The 19,531-nt window shown below is 55.2% G+C and overlaps 1 protein-coding gene and 1 pseudogene across 1 annotated transcript in view; one reads left to right on the top strand and one right to left on the bottom strand.

The window, feature by feature from the left end:
* CDH23 (cadherin related 23) overlaps positions 1 to 19,531 on the bottom strand; it is a 359,724-nt gene that overhangs the window by 221,389 nt on the left and 118,804 nt on the right. Inside the window, 2 exon segments of the mRNA XM_032423932.1 lie at positions 7,322 to 7,450; positions 11,069 to 11,263. Of these exon segments, the coding sequence (XP_032279823.1) occupies positions 7,322 to 7,450; positions 11,069 to 11,263 (324 nt within the window).
* LOC116644408 lies at positions 13,158 to 13,274 on the top strand (annotated as a pseudogene).

The following is a 19,531-nucleotide window of genomic DNA, read 5'->3' as shown; positions in this document are numbered from 1 at the left end:
CCCCTCCCCATCTCCCCTCATCTGGTGTAACCACCCAGGAAAGAGGAAAAACAAGCTGGGGGACAAGAGATCTGGTCTCTATCTCAGCCACCCATCAAATTGCTGTGTGACCTCAGGAAGGTTGCTGTACCTTTCTGATCTCAGTGTGCCCTACCTTGATATGAATAACAACAAAAACCCTGGGACCCTGCTTTCACTAGGACTTGAGTAAAGGAGAACATTATGGATCAATCACTCTACTAATGAATGTATCATAAATCCTGAAAGTGAGTATGCCCAGGGATGACCCCCGAGGCCACCATGGCCCTGTGAACCATGCCCTATCCAGCACAGCAACAGCAGCTCCTGCCTCAGGTGACTCTGTCCCACATCCTATTCCTTCTCCCTGCAGCACTGGGGGAGAAGGGGCCAGGATCTGGGACTACCAGGATGGGGATTCAGGGGTCCCTGCTCTTAGGGCACACACAGCCTGTGGGGAGGGGTCAAGGACAGATTCACAGACACTGCTATACACATCTAAGAGTGCTCAGATGCAGAAATGTATCCCGAAGTGTAGAAGTCCACCTGGAGGACCTGGCAAGGGGTTGTATAGACAGCAACATTGAGGATGGGTCATGAAGAAGGAGTGGGAGTTTGCCAGGGAGAGAAGTTGATACAGAAGGCAAAAGATAGAGCACAGGCAGGGACTTGGAGGCGTAAGACTCTCCAGGAAGGGATCCTGGCATGAAAGGGCACATTCAAATATCAGCTGATGGACTGGTTGGTTGATTGAATAAATGGATGCACAGAGGAGGATTCTGACATCACCACTGCCGCCGCCACCACCTGCTGAGTCGCTCCTTGCCCACGGTGACCTTCACCTTACCCTCCAGCCCTAGCACACCATTGTCCGGCCAGCCAAGCCTGTCCACCTGCCTGCCTGAAGTTCTGCTTGGGCTGCAGTTTCCCCTGGTTGATAACCAGCAGGACAGCCCGGTCCCCATCCCCTAGGGAAATATCAACCCTGGCATTTACATGTCTAATGACGATCTCTTGTGGCCTTGATAGGCTGCCTCTCACCCATTTGCTGTCCATCAGCTAGAGGGTGAAGTCTGCTGGCTGTACCCTCCACCCCTACCTGAGCACCTCCTCCTGTGGAGATAGTCTTGTTCTCTGACCTATAGGCCCTCTGATCAGTAGGGTGGGGCCCTGGGGGCAAGACACACAGGGGCACCCCCACCTCACCCTCCCAGAGCAGGGCTGTCCCCGTGTGGCTGTCACTCCATCCTCTCCCAGGCCCAGGAACACCTCTAGCTTGGGCTGAGGGAAGGTAAGAATGTTCCAGGAGAAACGGTTCCCGCAGAAACATGGACACAGCCCTGAGGCCAGGGCCATGCAGAAAGCAGGTCTGGCTCCCTCCTTGGGGCCCCTTCCCCCAGGGAGACAGGAGCTTGGGCTACATCCCCTGGGAGAATAGACTGTTACAAAATCAGAGAAAGACACCATCAAATGAGCCTCTCCCGAAGCGGGTTCTGAGGACCTGAACTGTGAGCAGCTTCGAGGGCCCTGCTCTTTCCCGAGCACCCCTCTGTGCCCAGTGCTGCTGCAAATGCCTTCTGTGTACTAACTCATTCCACCCTCACACCTACCCCAGAAGCCCCGTCTTCTAGATGAGGAAACTGAGGAGTTCGAGTTAAGTGGCCTTGCCAAGGTCCCACTGCAAGGAAGGAATGGTGAAGCCAGGGTTCAAAGTCAGGTACTTTGGTTCCAAAATGCTCTTGCCCACCAAGCGATGCCGCTCCCTCCCAGGTTCTGTTCTAATAACGGTAACTGTCATTTACGAATGTCCTTGCTATGTGGCCGGCACTAATCTAAGCACTTCACAAGCATTAGCTCATGTCAAATTTGGGACAACTTACATATCCCACCATTCCCTTGGGCTTCGGTGTAGTAATGGCTCCTCAAAGTAGTAAAGTAATTTAGAACAAAACAAAACAAGACCGACCACAGCAACCCTGTTAACCTTTGTTCTCCTGGGCTTTCTGATCTGATGACAGACTCTTCCCCTGTAATATCTGCTAACGGCCCCAGACCCAGGCATCTGTGGAGGGTCACTGCAGGGTCTGCTCTAACAGCTTCCCCCAATGTCACCCCACAGGGGGCTCTTTTTTGGGGGGGTCTACCCCTCCAGGAGCCACTCCTCACATAGGAGAGGCCTGGGTTTGCTCCCAGGAGAAGGTCCCCACAGTGTGGGACTCTGATGTGAGGCTCAGGTGCCAGGACATGGGGACAACTCCCTCTTTTAGAGCCCCATCTGGCCTGGTCCCAGAAAGTGTCTCAGTTTGAGGGTCCCCAGGCAGTCCCTGGTCTGCTGAGGGCAAGGACAAGCCTGCCAGTGTAACTGGGTCCACAGCCTCCAGAGCACCTTTCCAGAAAGTCACTAAACAGTAAACCTCCAGGAGCAGCTGCATGGCCCCAGGCATACAACCCAGGAGTGGCTGTGCTGAGCTGGCCCTATAGACAAGGACAACTACAAGGACAAGTACACCCCAGGAGGTCTGGAGGGGGGGGGGCAGCAGTGGCCTATGCAAAGATGGGACCTGGTGGCCAAAGCACCCTCAGGTCTCAGAGCCTTGCGAGCATCTCGCCATGGGCACCCCCACCGTGGGCTACCTGGAGGCTCATGGGCAGGTGGGGCTCAGAGGGGGCCAGTGGGCAATCGAGGACGGAAGGACAGGGAGGCTGGCTCTCCCCAGGAAGAGCCACCCTGAGCTTCTGGGAAGTGAGAGCCAACAGGCTCCTGACAAAGTTTGGGGTTTCATCTCTTTTTGGGTAAATAAATCCATTTTTAATAAAACCCTGAGCTTTTAATACAAGTGCAACCACAAAGACTGGAAATGTTATAAGAAGGAATTAACAGGGAGGAATGGGGGCTCTTGGGATCCCACAGCTCTTGTTTCAGGGTCTTAGTAATTATATTTTCAATATACTGAAACTTATTTCCAAAGATGAGGGAATGGAGAAGCAGGCCCAGAGCCAGGCCCCTTACTGGCTGGCTTTCCAGATCAGGGTGGGGGTGGGGGTACGCACCAGCTGGGAGAGCAGGTAGGCAGGCCCAGGAGGCTCAGAGAAGGGTCTACCCTGCCACGGGGCTCCTCCCATCACAGGAACCCACATTGTAAGGAAATGAGGCCCCCCCTCCCCAAGAGGCTAAAGGTGCACAGGCCTCCAGGGTCCCAGCTCCTTGTGGTGGGAAGAGCAGTATGGTGAGGGGGTTAGGGGTTTCTGTCTAGGCTCAAATCCTTTGAGTGAGTTACTTGATCTCTCACTGGCTTGTTTTCCCCACCTATAAAATGGGTATAACAGCCCCCACTCCTCAGCAACTGATATGTGTACAGTGCTTAGAACCACACCCAGTACACAGCAAATGCTATAAAAGTGACTGTCACCGTTCAAGCATCTGATGAAAGCTCAGGTGCCTCTTCCCAGACAATGCATGCCGATGCTGTGCCCCATAGTTTCAGCACGTTTGGACTCCCTAGCACCCCAGATTCATAATCCGTACCCTGGAGCGAAGGCGTCTTCTGGGTGTTAGAGAGCGAGAACAGCTAACAGCCCAGGAAGGGCTAGCACTTGGTAAGTACCTACTCTGTACCAAGCACTGCGCTGGGCACCCAACACAGGTACTCTCAAGTTTTCCTCACAAGCCCCAACAGGGGGAGTGCGGGAGGAAACAGGCTCAGAAGCTTCCAGCATTGGCTTCAAGTCACAAGGTGTGGTGAGTGGGTGGGGCGAGGGTGACTGGGGAATGGAGGCCTGTGCTGGGGTGGGTCTGGGGGACTCCACTGCTCTGTGGCAGAGGGGACAGGCCCAGGGCTTGGCGCCCAGTAAGGTGTGCCGAAGACAGGGGTGGGCGAGGGGTGCGAGGCAGCCCCGGCCTCTGAGGTTTGGGTACCGGTGAGGAAGTCCAGGCAGATTTGAGAGGAGCTGAGACTCCTCTAGAAGGAGCTTGTGTCTCCCCTTCTGTGGCCTGCCTTTCCCAGAGCAGCCTGCCAGGACAGGAGCTGGAGCGGGAACCCACGGGGCGGTGGGGGCCTCAGGGGTCCAGGCCCATCTCTCTCCCCTGGGACCGCCTTCCCCATTTCCATGACAGGATTAAGGACTGAAAAGGTGGACGGCAGTCTGCTCCGGGAGTGGGAGGTGCCTGTGGGGGGGGTGGGCGTGGGAGCTGGAGGGGACTTCCGACAAGAGCTGGCACAGCAGATTCTGAGGCAGAAAATTCTATTTCTCAGGCCTTAATTCCAGTCAATTCCAGTCAAAGGGCTGATAGGCATCAGCTGGCAGTAATTTGTGCAGTTTATCTGCTCTTTTCACCTTCTATCGGTCCTTCACTGACGGGCAGGCCGACATGCTGCTGCTCGAGTGAGGAAATTAAAATTTGATGCAATAATCCCAAATAAGAAGGATTTTATGAGGTAATATATACACTTTAGATGAGGCATGCTGGCCCGATACACTGATAGAGAGAGGCATACATGCTGGGAGCTGCAGATAAAGAGGAAGAGCGAGGCAGAGTGGGCAAGGGTCCGACCGGAGGCCCCGGGCCGGCAGGGGCCAGGCTGGGAGCGGGGACGCCTGGGTCCTCGGGGCGAGGAAGCTGAACAGGCCACGGTGCTCCTCGGCCCTGGCCGGCCTGGGAAGTACGGAGTTAAGTCAGGGTTCCACACTGTAAAGCGACATGCAGGGACTGGATCAAGGCATGGAAACTGATTAGAAGCCTGGAAAAATCAGGCTTGGAGCATAAGGGAATTGGCCTGCAGCAGAAAAAGCTGTGCTAGAGACATGGAAATGGGAGCACTCCTTTCAAGTGCGGGGGCAGGGAGGAAAGGCAGAGCTGTGTGCTCGTGAGATAATTCTGTGGGCGCCCTGGGAGGAGTCCGACACCTCCCAGTTACTTCCTTGTCTGGCTCCTCCGAGCCCAGTCGTGACCCAAGTGGTGGGGCTCAGACCTGCCCCCTGGGAGCTCCCGAGGCATTGGCTTTAGCAGTCTCACAGTGCCCAAGGGACAACCGACTCATAACCGCTGCGAGTGAATGCCTTGCTGGGGACTCTACACGAGCATGAGCATGCGATCTCCACTCCTTAAAACCCTCAGGGTAATGGAGGCCCTGCTGCAGACAGGACCAGTCCGTTTCCCAATGAGGCAGCGGTCCACAGTGTGCGGGATTTGGCCAAGGCGAGTGCAGGGACCTGCTCCGAGTTTCTCTGGCTACATGGCCACCATAATGTCCTCACTTCAATCAACAAGTTAGCTTTGAGCACCTTCTCTGCACTCAGCCCTGGGCCCGATGTTCTGGGAGACCAGGTCCCAGAGACTCAGGCTCCTCGATTACCAGAAGCTCCAAAATAACCCACCCGCACATTGGTGAGCATCATAGGTGCAACTATAATTCAGTAGTAAATTATGCAAGCCAGGGAGAATCCACTCTACCAGAGCTGAGGGGAAAGAAATGGCTGGCTATGTCTGTGGGCTGGCGGGGATGAAGCCAGGGGAAAAAATTCTAAGAAAGGTGGCCAGTAAGCTGGGAACCAACAGATGGGCAGATTTTGGATTGGTGACAGGAACAGGCATGAGGGTGATGAGGATGGTAGGATGGTGAGAGGACTGGTCTGACCAGGGCATTGTTCATTTGATTGTTCGTTCGTTTGTTCGTTCGTTCATTCATTCATTCATTCATTCCACAAACACATCCTTAGCACCCCTGATGTGCTATGCCCACAGCAGACCCCATCCCTGCTGAACTATGCGTCCGGTCCAGCAGGGAAACAGAGGCTGAGCAAGCTGTCCAAAGGTGCTGAGTGCTAAGAAGGGGATGTCCAGGGGCCAGGGGCAGTTGGAAGGCCCCACCTCCTCTAAAAGGTCAGGGAAGGCCTCCCTGGGCTGAGAAGATGTGGGTGTAGCAAAGAGATTTTTGAAGGAGATAGCCTTTAGTCTCAAAAGCCAGAGGACCTGCTGTCCATGGACCACTAAGAAAGAGCAGATTAGGGTAGGGGGCATTGAGATGTCCCCCTCTACCCTAAATTCAGCTTCAGACACCTGCAACAGGAGACCAAAGGGCATCTTGCTTGTTAGATCTTCCAGCCCACACCTGGCCCCGATAAGGAAGTGGCTACCCCCAGACACCTGGAGACGGAAGCAGAGTGCTTTCAGGATGCCATGGTCAGGATGGACCACAGTCTCCAAACTGGAGGTCGGCCTTCCCTGGCCTGTGGTGGCCTACAGGTAGTCTGCACCCTGGCCAAGGGAAGCCTGTCTCTCACTCATACCTAATTCTGTGAGCCCGTGCAGGTGGGGCCCCTAACACCCACATGTTCAGGTGGGTGCCCTACTTGGCTCTCAATGTTTTGCGTCCTTCCTCTAAGCACGCTGAGTTCCCTCAAAAGGAAGGGCACGTTTTTCTTTCCATAAGAGCGGCCCCCCAAACTGCATGTCCAGGGGTTGTAGCTGCCCAGAGAAGCCAGCTTTTCTTAATTTAGCCGCGCAGTGTGTGTGTGCTTTATTCTAGTTTGTACAGAAGCATGGATGGCTACCAGACAAGGGCTGGGTGAGCCAAGCTGCCCACCCCCAGCCCCTGCCAAGCGGGCAGTAGCATGCTTGGTTAAGACCCCCGGTCACAACTGACTGGACCAGAGGCAGACACAGGGCCCAAGGGCAGCCAATTTATAGCCTGGCTGGAGCTCTGTGACCTTGTGACATGGCACAAAATCAGGAGCACACCCAATCAGATGCCTCTTTTGAAAACGTGGGACTTCAGAAATCCAAAGATGGAGCAGTTAGAGGGGCAACTGGAGCTGTGTGCTCTCCGAGAAGAGCCAAGCCCGAGAGGACCGGGGAGTGGAGAGCACAGTGCTTCCATCTTGGGCAGAGCTAGTTGGCTGAGAGAGGCAGACTGACCCATGGGGAATGCGGCTGAGCCCAAATGTGATTTGGTAAGCCTGGCTGAGTCCAAGTCTGCTCTCCAGACCAGGCTGGTTCCACAGGCGTCCCTCTCATCCCACATCAATCTTTCTGAACTGCCCCCCTTAGTTTATATTAGTAAGTCTTTGTGTTTTTACCCCTTGGAGCCCTCTGGAGATGAAGTGAGAGGGTGAGGACATGGGACGTGGTGGTGTGGTATGAAGAGGAGGTTGGGCTTTCACTGGGCTAAGACACCCAACACTGACATGCATAGGGATTGAGGGGAGTAAGAAACGCCAAGGAAGAGCCTGTCCGGCCAAACAGGGCCCCCATCCCTAAGAGAAGCTCAGAGGGGAGTCCCCCGAGGGCCAGGGAGCGTCTTACCGGAGGAGAATGCTCGTAGATGTTAGTGCTGTAAGGCAGGTTGATGAAGATGGGGTCCATGTCCTGGACATCTGTGATGACGATGGCTAAGTTGGCCAGGGTGGACAGAGGCCTGGTCTTGTCTTGATCCTTAGAGGACAAAGAATACACAGCCTGAGGGGGTGACACTGTTGACACGCACACATGCGCGTGCACACACACACACCATCTGAACACACATGACACCCATGTGCACAAACATGTGTGCCCATGGATGCAAGTGCTCCGGGGGAGCACTTAGTACACAGAAGTTCGAGAACTCGAAGAACCCACAGTGATCTTTGACCTGTGCAGGAAAACATAAACAGGGCCCCCCAGTCCCGGCAGAAGGTGGCTTGTCCAATGTCACAAAGCAGGGTTGGATAGAGTCAGATCTCCTGCCCCCAGCCCAGCCTCGGCCTGATCATCCCAGACATGTCATGGGTGGGATGACTGGCTTGGGGTCAAGAGATGGTACTGTCCTTAGCAACTTCTCTTGATTCAGACAGAGGGCCACTGGCCCTCGCCATACCCACTTCCTGCCCCCTCTCATCCCGGGGCAGCAAGGGAATGACCAGGATGGGTGTTCCTCAGAAGAAAGGCCCTCTGACAGCAGAGGGGGCCGCTCTGAGACCCCTGCCCTGCACCCAAGGTTTACTGGTCAAGCAAGTTTTCTGGCAGAACCAGCAGGGGGAGCTCCAGGGCCTGTGACATTTGGGGGACTCCAGGAAGAAATCCTGAGAGGTCATGCGGGCCATCCGCCTGTGGCCAGGCAGGCAATGTTTAAACCCTCCTAGTCAGTTGGAAATTTAGCCTTAGGAAAGCTCGTCAAGAAAGGAAACCAGAAACACAGCTTCTATAGCCCTAATGTACACAGCCCACCATGATAAACTGTTTAAATAGCCCTCTGTTATTGAATGACAATAACCCATGGGAACAGACTCCGAGCTGAGAGCAGATTAGGTTGCACGCACGGTGCTAGCACCTGTTTGCTTCTGTGGATACCATGTGCCCAGTATTCAGATATATTAACGGAGACTCAGAGAGGTTATTCAGATACGAGACTCACAGAGGTAACTTGCCCAGAGTCACACAGTGGGTAAGTGTGTAGCCAGGACTCAACTCAGATCCTTCTGCAATGAAAACCTGCCCTAACTGCTTTGATCTGGGGCCCTAACATCAGCTCAGGCCCTGACTTGCTGGGTTGCTTCGAATAGATTCTCTTCCCTCTTGGGGTCTCAATTTCCTTCTCTGTGAGATGAAGGGGCTCAATGCAAGGACCTCCATGGACCCTTGGGCCTGTAAATTCTCTGGTCTTGGATTTGAAGAGTGACTGCACTCTGATTAGGTCTTCCTTGATCTGGGGGGACCGGAGCGATGCAAAGCATTCCTCCCATGACATCAAGCCTAGAGCCTGTCCCTGCCCTCCGGATACAGAAGTGCAGCAGAGCCTTTGGGAAGGGAAGGCAGATTGTCCTAGGAGTCCTCAGGGGCAGCCATGGAGAGGGCGAGGGACTTCGGGGTGAGGACTGGGTACAGCAGGGTGGAGGAGGTCTGCATGCAGGAAGAGCCACTGGGGAGACAGCCTCTCGGGCTCCAAGACAATGGAAACCCACGGCCCAGGCTTGGGGACTGCCCCTAGTGTGAGAGCTCTTGGTCAGGTACCTGAACAACCAGGCAGACAGGGCCAGAATAGGAGGAACAGAAGTCCCTTGACCTTTTGAGCAGGGGAGGCCAGTGGTTCTCATTTGCCATTACCAGGCTTTGCGTGTAGGTGGCTTTGTCCAGCCTGGCACCTGCCCTCCCTGTCCCACAGTCTCAGGGCCACAGCCCTGCTCCTGCCACAGATCCCCCCATCCAGCTTACCTCGGACTCTGGGGCTGGGGAAAGGGGATGGCAGTGGACATACGTGGCCGGGCAGGCACCTCGCCAGGCTCCCAGCTAGCACTCTCAGCAGCCGCTCCCCGGGAAGTCCTCCCGTTTCCCCACCTGCTGCCCACCCAGGGGTGGCTGGGAGCCCACACTGCTCCCTGCGACGCCCCACAGGAGAATCTCCTTGGGGAAATGTCCAGCAGCCAAGGGCACCGCGCCAGGCCTGAGGGGGACCGCGCTTCAGGTGGGGGAGCCATCCGTGCAGAAGGGCCCCTCCTGTTCCGCAGCTTCCAGGCCTGCTCGCCAGCAAGATTAACAGCAATTTAACTGTATTCACCATCTCAGCTGGAGCCCAGGCCTCTTGACAGGTCCGGCCACCCAGGTTCTTGCCTGCGCCTGGCTCTGGTCTCTTCCCTGCCCGCCCAAAGCCATTTTCAGGGAAGATGGAAATTACTCCACAGGGACAGGTGCATACAAGAAAGAGAGCAAGCGTCTGTGTGTTTCTGGGCCCGGCGTGTGCAAATGGACGGCAGCTGGAGGGGCACCACGGCTGTGTGTGGGTGCGAGGCCGCGCGCAAGGGCACAGGTGTGTGCAGAGAGCGGGTTCCGGTCTTGCACACCTCCTTGATCCCAGAAGTCAGGTTTACGAAGAGCAGGACACATGACCTCCCGGGGGAACCCACACTTAACCAGGGGAGAAGGAAAGAATGTGAATGGCACCCGCAGTGGCCTCCCCAGGAAAAGCGCGCATTTCCTGGCTCCTGGGGACTCTCTACACCTTGCCCAAGCCCGGGGAAACCCCATCTTTCAAACCGGACCCTTGGCCTAGTCCATGTGCCTTACCCCAGGATCTGGGCTCTGTGACCTGCAGTGCAGGTCTGAGCCCCCAGTGCAGCCGTGACATGGGGCCAGGGGGGATGCTGGGGGTCAGGCAAATGGGTCCTGACGGGTCAAGAGGGACTCCTGTAACTTGTTTCACACTCGGCCTGAGCTTTGTAAACAGAAATCTTAGGGACAAGAGGCCGGCTCTCGCCCTGCTGCCTGCTGAAGGCTTCAGCTTGACCTGGAAACAGAGGGAGGAGCCCGCAGGAGAGGAGTGCAGGGCCGGGAGCCTGCTCGGGGTTTGGTCTGCCTGTCCCCCAGGCCCTCGCAAACAGCAGGCCACAGAAGCCAAGCGGCTGTGATGATCTGGAAACTCAGAAACTCCTGGCCACGGGGCACCGGACTGCTGTCAGACAAACTGGGTTTGTGTTCTTGCTCCCCACGACTCATCGGCGTGTGAGTCTCAACGGTGTCAGCCATAAAATGGGACAATTATTCCCTTCTCTCTCCTCCCTCTCCAGCCTGACTAATCCCGGAATTCCCAGGACCCAGCACGGTGCTTGGTGCACATGGGAGGGCCCTCCTGTGTAAGTGTCACCACTCGGGAGCAGTGGCCAGGATGCCCGGACCCTCTGTCGCCTGCGTGTAGGGTGGTGTCAGGACACTGCTGGGCTGCCACCTCTGTCTGAGGTTCCAGAGAGCGAGGGGACACCCCACACTGTGAACGTGCTACAGGGTTTCAGTGCAGGCTCTGGAGTGCAGCGGCTGGGTCACCATGGGCAATGACCTGAATTACTCCTGGACCTCAGTTTCCTCATCTGTAGAATGGGTAACTTAATATTACGTAGGAGATAGGGCTGCCGTGGGGTTTAATGGAGACGATCCATCTGAGTGCTCGGCACAGCACCGCTCCCGTTCTTATTGTGACTATTGCCAGCATCGCTATTACAGAGCCTGGACCAGCAGGGAAGGACGCTGGTGTCCCGTTGCTCTCTCCCAGGGCAGGAGGAGGCAGACCTCCGGGGCGGGACTCACCGTGGCATTGACGGTGAGCTGGTAGGCCTGCGTGGTCTCGTAGTCCAGCTCCCGGACCACTGTGACAATGCCGCGGGCGCTGTCGATGGCGAAGAACGGGGAGGGGGGCTGGAAGGAGTAGAGGACGCTGCCCCCTGCACCCAGGTCGGGGTCTGTGGCGTTCACGATGAAGATGGGCGTCCCCACCGGCGTGTTCTGGGGGTGAAGCAAAGCAAACAAAAGGGTGAGTGGTGCTCGGAGCAGCTAACTTTGTCGGTGACTATTCCCCCAAAGCCCATTAACCACGTCCCTCCAGCCAACCAGACCTGCGGCTTTGTCATTTTTATTCTAAGAGGGTTGAGAGGAATTTAAAATGCAGTATCTATTTTTTTTCCCCTTCTTTTGATGGCCTCCTGGTGGCTATAACAACACCAGTTCTAAAGATGATCTGCTCATCCTGGCGTTCTGGAGGAGGGCCTTTTGGTCCCCAAACCCCTGTTTCTTGGCGGTGTCGCTTCCTCTGTGGAGTGGCCCTTGGCTGCCCATGCCTCGGGGCCGGGGCTGCTCTGGGGGGCCCCCGGGAGTCTGCGTGTCGGGAGGCTTCATGGGCGGGGAGCTGAGAGGTGTGTGCCGCAGGCAGGTGGCAGGGGGCCTTGAGGGCTTTGCCTGGCCCCACAGAGGTTCCTTGGATTGCCCTGGGGAAGGGCATCCACATGCCATCCCTGGGTCACAGCAGCCTGCCACGAGAGGCCCACAAGACCCACTCGAATGGTACCACCTCCTGGGAGCCTACCATGATTCCCTCTGCTACACACTGTGTATAGACCCCTGCTCTTTTCTGACTTGGGGTCTCTGGTTAAATGTTAACTTCCTCATGGAGCCTTCCTGACCCCTAAGGCAGGTCAGCCCCTGCCATGCCCCCACCCTCCACCACTGTTTATACTAAGGTTCCCACCTCACCGAGGGGATTTTCATCATCCGCCTATCTTCTGTAATTCCTTGGTCAGTGCCCGTCTTCCCTCACTGCACAGGTACCCCATGGAAGCCACAGGGCTCCAGCTGCCTAGCCTAGCTCTGTGCCTGGCACACGGCAGGTGTTCCATCCATAGCCTTTCTGAAGACACTGAGAGCCCTCAGCGCATGCTCAGGCTCTGTGTGCATCTCTGCCCGACTGCCAGCTCTCATCACCGCAGCGCCCAACTCAGTGCCTGACATGGAAGCCGTGCCTGTGGAATACTGGGTGAGGGGATTTATTCATAATTTAGCAGGCTGTGGGCACACCGGCAGATAGGCAATCCGATGAGGCTCTTCACAGAGACAAAGGGTACAAACAATCCCTGCTCCCGCTGACTGAGTGTCCTTTAAAAAGGAAGCTAAGGCTCAGAGAGGTTAAGTAACTTGCCCAGGTCACACAGCTAAGCAGTGGGAGAAGAGGGCCTGGAGTTCAGGGCTGGCTAATTCTAAGCCACTGATCTTATGCTCTGTACTGAATACTTCTCTAAAACACTGAGGGCAGTTCTTTCCCTACCTCCTCTCTATGGTGCTGAGCTCAAGTGCCCCCAGGGGTGGTACCTCCCAGCCAGCAGCGTGGGACTAGCCCGTTAGGTCCCTCATGGCACAGATAATATTCCTGGCCCTGTGTTTATTCCCACTGGGATGATGACTGGGTCCCTTCAGACATCTGTAGGGCTCTTTTCAAGCAGGGCACCCACACTGCTGCCTCCTCCCCGTGCTGCTGGCCATGACCTGGGCGCTGTGTCATTGCTTTGAGCAGCTTCTGTCCCTGGGTCATGCACGCAGCCCTGTCCCAGGATCATCTGCTTGAGGCAAGGGTGTTCTTTATAAGACCCCCCTGTCGGGCTGGAAAGGGCTTCTGGAGAACAAGGCTATGGAGCTGCCTCTGTTTCTTTCTGAGTGTGCTGACTCTCCCCCATCACTAGACAAGTGCCAGGCTGAAGGGACGGGCTCCTAATCTATCTTCCCATCAACACAGAGGACAGGAGGCCCGTCTCCTCCACACCATCCATGACTCCCCAGTGCCCCTTGCATAGAACACAGGCCCACATGGTCTGGCCCTGTCTCCTCCTTCACACTTTATTTCCTGGCAGGCATCCCTTCTTGGCCTCTTGGCTAAGATCATGTGTAGCATCTATTTGTATTGGTTTAATATTTTCTGGTAGGTAGAGCTATTTGTACTTCTCAAACCCAGCAGGCTGCCTCACACCTCGGGGCTTCTGAACCTCCTTTTCCTTTGCTAGGCCTTCCCTCCTCAGCTCGGTGGCTTGGAAAACAGATGCTCTCTTTCCCTCCAGAAGAGAATCAAGTGTGCAAGGGGGCAGAGCGGACAAGTGCCAGGATTTCAGGGATCGACAGACTCTGTCGGAACCCCAGCCTTGCTGTGTGTCTTTGGGTTACTTAATCTCTCTGATCCTTAATCCCTTCTCTGTCCACTGAAGTTAATAATATCCCATAGGGTTAGGGTGAAGAGAACATGAGCTCCTGAGTGCAAATTCCCCAGCATATAATAAATGCTCAGAAATGGGCAGTTGTAATGTTGTCATCTTGTGCCTTCTGGAGGACTGCAGACAAGAACGCCTTCGAGGGGAGGGCAGGCAGGTGTCAAGAAGCACTATGAATATTAATGATAATACTGTGCTGGGCATTCCCTGTCTGCACCCCCCAGATCACTGAGTACCCTGCTCTGTGTCCCCCTCCCCACCCCAGGGAGACCTCAGTGGATTGCTTCCAGCCCCAGGTTCCCTTGTAGGCTGGCTTCTGCCCAGGGAAGGTGCTAGTAGGAGCTTAGAGTTTGGGAAAGAGTCAGGAGGAGAGTTTGGGTATTACTTTTCCACTCCTTCCAGCTCCAAGTCAGCAGCCCCTGCTCCTTGGCCGCAGCCTTCAGTGGGCTCCCTAAGCCCCACTGTCCCCTCCCCTTCCCCCTCCAGCCCTAGGAGCTCCTGCTGGTCCCAGGTGCCTCAACATCCCTTAATGCCCTGTAGCCCTGCCCACCCTCTGTCAGGGTCTCTTCACTGAAATGCCTTTGTTGGAACTGAGATGAACTGTTTCCTGGGGGACTTGATGGGTGCGGGCACTCTGCAGATACACACCCTGGGCCACAAGGTGCAGAGCCCTGAAGTCTGAGCTCCCCTGGTGCTGGGCTTGGTGGAGCCAGCCCCCGCCCCAACAAGCTGCCGCAATGGCACTGGTTTTGAGATCTTTACAAGTCTCTCAGCTAAACCACAGTTCTCCTGCTTCCCCCTGCCCTCTCTAGATCCTATATGCGCATCACACGTGAACACGGGAGTCAGCCCCACATTCCAGAACAAAACATTCCAGTAGGGCCTGGGGTTTCTGCCACGAGAGGGAAGGACATGTCCCAATTTCAGAGCAGCCAGTCCCCCGGGAGGCAGCTCGAAAGCATGTCAGAGCACAGCCCACAAGGAGCCAGTACCCAGAGGAGAGGGATGGCTCCCGCGAGAATGTCAGCTCTCCAGGCCCCTGCCTCGGGGAGGAGGGGACATTTCACCCATGCATACCTCATGGTCCGGGGCAAAGGCTCTCTGGGCAACTGATCAGACGATTTAAAAGCAAGATCCAAGAAGACAAGGAGAAAGGGGAAAAAGAAGGAATGGTCCTGTGTCTGACCTTCTTAGATTATGTTTCATGCCCTGCAGTGAAAACCCATTTAATTTCTGCATAACTTAGAAAAGGTTTTAAATGGGCCTGGCAAAGAGCCATTCATATACTTAGAAGGGACAAGCCATTGGAGAGAAAAGAATGCTGACTTCCTGCATTTCAGATCCTGGATGCCATGCTCGATCGGGGATAGGGATATGGGGGCGCGGCACTCATCAGCACCTACACTGGGGGGGCTTTTCCAAGCACCCAGCTGCTGCTTCATGCAAATGTGCAGATGTGTCCCTTTAAAGGTCTACACCTTCCACGTGAGCAGATTTCCTCTATGGGCTTCCGAGTACACTGCAGACAGTAGAACTTGGTGGCTCAGAGCATGGCCTCTGAGTCGGACTCCCTAAGTTTGAGTCCGAGCCTTTCTACGTACTGGCTGGAGACCTCAAGCATATGCTGAGCTCCCCTGGCGCTGGAGCTTACTCTTTCAGCCTCAGTTTCCCTGTGTAAAGGAAAACGTAAGAATGGAGCTGTTAACAGTACCTACCCCCAGAGTTGTGAGAAAGAATTACCCGAGACAAGGTGTGTGTGTGTGGGGGGGGGAAACTTCTCGCTGAGCCAGGCACTTGGCAATATTGAGCAATACTCAATAAATGGCCGTTGCAATTATTATTATGGTAATAAAATACCATCACAAGCAGCGTGAGATGAGTTCTATTTAAAGGGGGGTATTAAAAACAGCCAATCAATCTCTTTATCATGAACTTAGACAAATGGGCATTTTAAAATTCAGAAAGAGACCGTCTCTGTTGATTAGTTCATGGCTGCTGCAGAGGGGTTCAGGGTGGGAGAACTTCGGGAGACCCTCCCCAGGGGGGTTGGGGGGCCTGAGGAAGGCATGGGACGGGCGCCTGGAGGCAGCTCCTGAACACGGAGGCCAGGCCTGACCGTGCACCGCTCAGGGATGGTTTGAGTGTCGGAGCAGGAAGGAGCCTTGGGGATTATCTAGTCCTGTCTCCCCAGATTACTGATGATAAGAGTGAGGGGCTGTGCCTGGCTCTAGGTCTCCCAGGCGGTGAAAGGCAGAGCCACGACCTCAAATATAATGCCTTGCCTTTATATATAGCACTTTCTTCACGCCACCCATAGATGTGAACCACTGCCTCCCTGCCCACACTTTTCCCAAGTAAAGATGCTCTTTACACCCACAGTTCTGGGCGGCCAAGTTTGTACCAAGTGACTTCAGACCTAGGCCACATCTGAGGTAATCACGTGACTCAAATGAGCCAATCAGATGGGGCCTGGCCCCGTTAAATCCATTTTCTGCAGAACCTGAAAAAGAAGGTTCTTGCTATCTGGTTAGGGCTGGAGTGGGCACCATGGCAAGCCGAGCGCCACACAGAAGCCACCATTTCCGGGGTGGCAGAGAAGCCATGGGTGGGCCGAGGAAGCCCAGCTGCAGTGACGGTAAATGGAGCACAGTGAGGGAGAAAAGCAGAGACACACGCCTCTGAGGGCCTCCCCTGCCCTGGTCTTCACAGGCCCTGTCTGGACTTCGCTTCCTGTCCCTGGCTGTGGTGCAGAGACCCCATGTGGGCTGTCCTTCCTATGGCTACCCCCTTGGCTTGCCCTGTGCTCCATGGGTCTCGGCTCCCTCCCCGCCCATGCCCAGGTACCCTCAGAATGCATCCAGCCCCAGGCAAGGCCTCCTCCTTCCTGCAGCTCTGCCCCAGGCTGAGCCTGATTCTTGCCTGCTGGGATTCCGTCCTTTTAATGCCCCCGGCTGGGCCACAGAGAGCAAAGCTCCCTACCACTGCTCCTAGACTGCTGGGGGCAAGGCAGGTAATAAGGGGGAGCAGAATAAAGCAGCCTAGATGAAGGAATGCTGGCTCCCTCTCTTTTTTAAGTGTCCCCAGACACTCTTTTTAACATGCAAATCCAGTCAGGTCACTGCAGTGATCAGCATGAATGTGGGGGTGGCAGGGGTGGGAAGGGGACAGCTTGTTCACGGCTTGACAACATCAGCCAAGACAGGCCTGGAGGAGGGATGCCCTACAAAGCCAGGCTCTGCCCACAAGGAGACCAGGGGGAAGGTACCCCTCTGGTGTCTAGGCTTGGGGTTCAGGGGTCTACAGAACCATTGCCAGGGTGGGTCTGGGCTGCAGAGGCAGGGCCAAAAGGCCCATTTTGGCTGAGGTGGGCTGCCCCATTCTAGGGCAACTTCTTGCAGCAAATTTATGATGGAAACTGGCTCTGAGTCCAACTTCTTGTTGAAAAGGAACAGCTGGTCTTTGGAGGAAAGGTTCCAGGCCTCTTGGCCTGCTTCTCTGCCCAAATTCTGCTCCCAGGACCCCTTCCTCCATGGCCACTCCTCCCCTTGCCCAGTCCTGCCCACTCCCTCAGAACTTCTGGTCCCTTTCAAGGGAAATCTCCCCAAACACCCTGCCCCGGTCTCCTGGGAGGTGGGGAGCAGTGTTTAGGCATCATCCCCTGCAAACCCCTGGCCTGCCAGGTGGATCCTCTCAGCAGGGGCCCACTCTGGGCAGGTCGCAGACAGGGCAGGCCCTGCCTCTTCCAGTTCCCGCTTAAGCTCCACATCACTTCTGATGGACCTGCTGTAAATGGGCCACCCTGTGCAATTCAGAGACAAATAAATCTTTTTGCTACTCCTGGGGTGACAAGGGAATAGACTCTGAGAAAGTTCTGCTGTGCAAGGGATCTTGTTCGTTAATAATAATGATAAATAGCTCACTTCTCACATGCAGTGTGAGTTACATTACACTCCAGGCTTCTACAGAGGTGGCTCAGGGTGCTCACTGGAACGGTGGGGGTGCAGGCAGAGGGGAAGAAGAGGGCCGGGAGGGCAGAGAGGCAGAGAGGGAGGGTAAGGAAGGGGGCGGGGAGGGAGAAGAAGGTGATGGGGGCAAAGGAAGATAGGAGGGGATGGTGAAAGGGCCGAACTGGGGAGCAGAGGGCGATGGGGGTGAGCGGGGGAGCACTCATAAGAAGAGAGAGGGAAGGAAAGACGGAGGAAGGAACTGGAAGGAAGAGAAAGCAACACTGCAGAGGAGAAGTTGTGAAGAAAGGAAAAGAAGTATAAGAGTTCAAAGCGCCTAGAGAAAGGAAGATAGGAGAAAGAGGAGAATCACGCCATCCCCGCTCATCTTTGCGGTGTACCCTCCTCAATTCGATTTATTCTGTATCCTCAACCAAACCTCCGCAACAAGCCCTACCATTTCCACCGTAGGTGCCATCTCCAAAGGCGTTATTAATATTTATGGAATGCTTGCTGGATGCCGCCACAGTCTTTAATATCTTATTATAAAGCCTGTTATAAAATGCATTAGTAATAAATTCCTGACAGATGGAGTTCTGACAAGGTGCAGGCGCCTCGGTGGATCTGAGCTGGGAACAGACACTCCTGGAAACACGTGTGTGCTGCTCAGAGGCTGGGGGGCTGGGCCCCGGGGAGGGGTGGGGGAGGGGAGGGGCTCAGTTCTCCACCCTCAGGCCTGGGGGGGTTGGTCAACAAATCTTATCTCATCACCTCCTTTTCTTGGGGCAGGAATGAAAGCTCTGAGAAATGAAGCAACCTGTCCCAAGTCACACAGCTTGTAAGTAAGTGGTGGAATTAGGATTCAAGTTCAGGTCACCTCTGTGTCCCCAGACCTCAGGGACCCCAAAGATGAAGGTGGAGAGTGGGCTCAGGGCCCCTGCTCAAGCAGGGCTGATTCATTTACTCTCCTCTATCGAAGGGCTGGGGATGACATGGGAACTGAAGACAGGGGGCTCTAGGTAGTCTGCGTTAGAGAAGGGAGTGCTGATGGGGAGCTTGAGCCCCCCCCAAAAAAAATTCAGAAGGAAGAGAGTATCTCAAAATTTGCACACTTCCACTGGGAATCAGGATATGGGCTCCCACTGTGCTAAGAAGTCAGAAGTAAAGGCCTTTCTGATGGGGGGGCTCCTGGGGCAAGGGGGGGCACCTGTGTTTGTTTCCATCGAATGCCAAAGCAGGTGCCAGTTCACTGGTGACTCTGGAGGCAGAGGCCTACTGGCGTCTTGGGGAGGGTGTCATTCCAAATGCAAGGAGATGTGGGATATATTTCTTTCTCCAAGAGGCAAGAAATAGCGTGCAGGCTCCAGCTGAGAGAAGGTCCAGAGAGAACAACAGTGCTGTCTCAGGTGGCCCTGTTTAGTCAGGGAGAGTGCCCACCAGCTTGTGCACACGCCCGCATGCGTACAGCAGGCTCTCTAGCACCTCCCTCTGCAGAGGAGTCAGGAGGAGATCATTTCACAACATCTCTTCTCTCCATTAGCGTCTGCTCTCTCTCGGATGATGTGAGCGAGACTCCAAAATGTGCTGGGTCTGAGCTGGGCAGGCTGCCAGGTGGAGGCACCAGCTCTGTGGGCAGAAGGAGCCCCACAGGGCTGAGCTCTGAGTCCCACACACCCTGACATGAGTCGAGGACTTTCCCAGCTATTCCACTCCTTGGAGCCAGCTCAGTGCTCTCCCACCCCTGAGTCCCTACTTCCTTCTTGGCCCCCAGCTGTGTACTGCCCATTCTGAATCCTAGGAAGACACTCACCAAAGTGCCGAGCTAAGGCCCCTCCTGACTTCCCTATGTCTGCAAGGGTCTTCGCCTACCAGAGTGATCTTGGACTTGCCCCTCTCTCTTGCCCCCCATTCTTCATCAGGCACCTGCACCTGTCAATTCTTCCTTCCATATTCCCAAATCCTTCCTTTTCTCTTTGCTATTTACCTTGGCCACCCCTGCGGTGACACCTAGCACTGTCACTTGCACATAGAAGACATTCAATAAATGTTTTAACAGAATTGGGACTTCCCGTTCAACATAG

The sequence above is a fragment of the Phoca vitulina genome, unplaced genomic scaffold, assembly GCF_004348235.1.
Source record: "Phoca vitulina isolate PV1807 unplaced genomic scaffold, GSC_HSeal_1.0 scaffold29, whole genome shotgun sequence".
NCBI lineage: Eukaryota > Metazoa > Chordata > Mammalia > Carnivora > Phocidae > Phoca > Phoca vitulina.
Note: the sequence above shows the minus strand (reverse complement) of the source record. Positions and strands in the feature narration are given on the sequence as shown.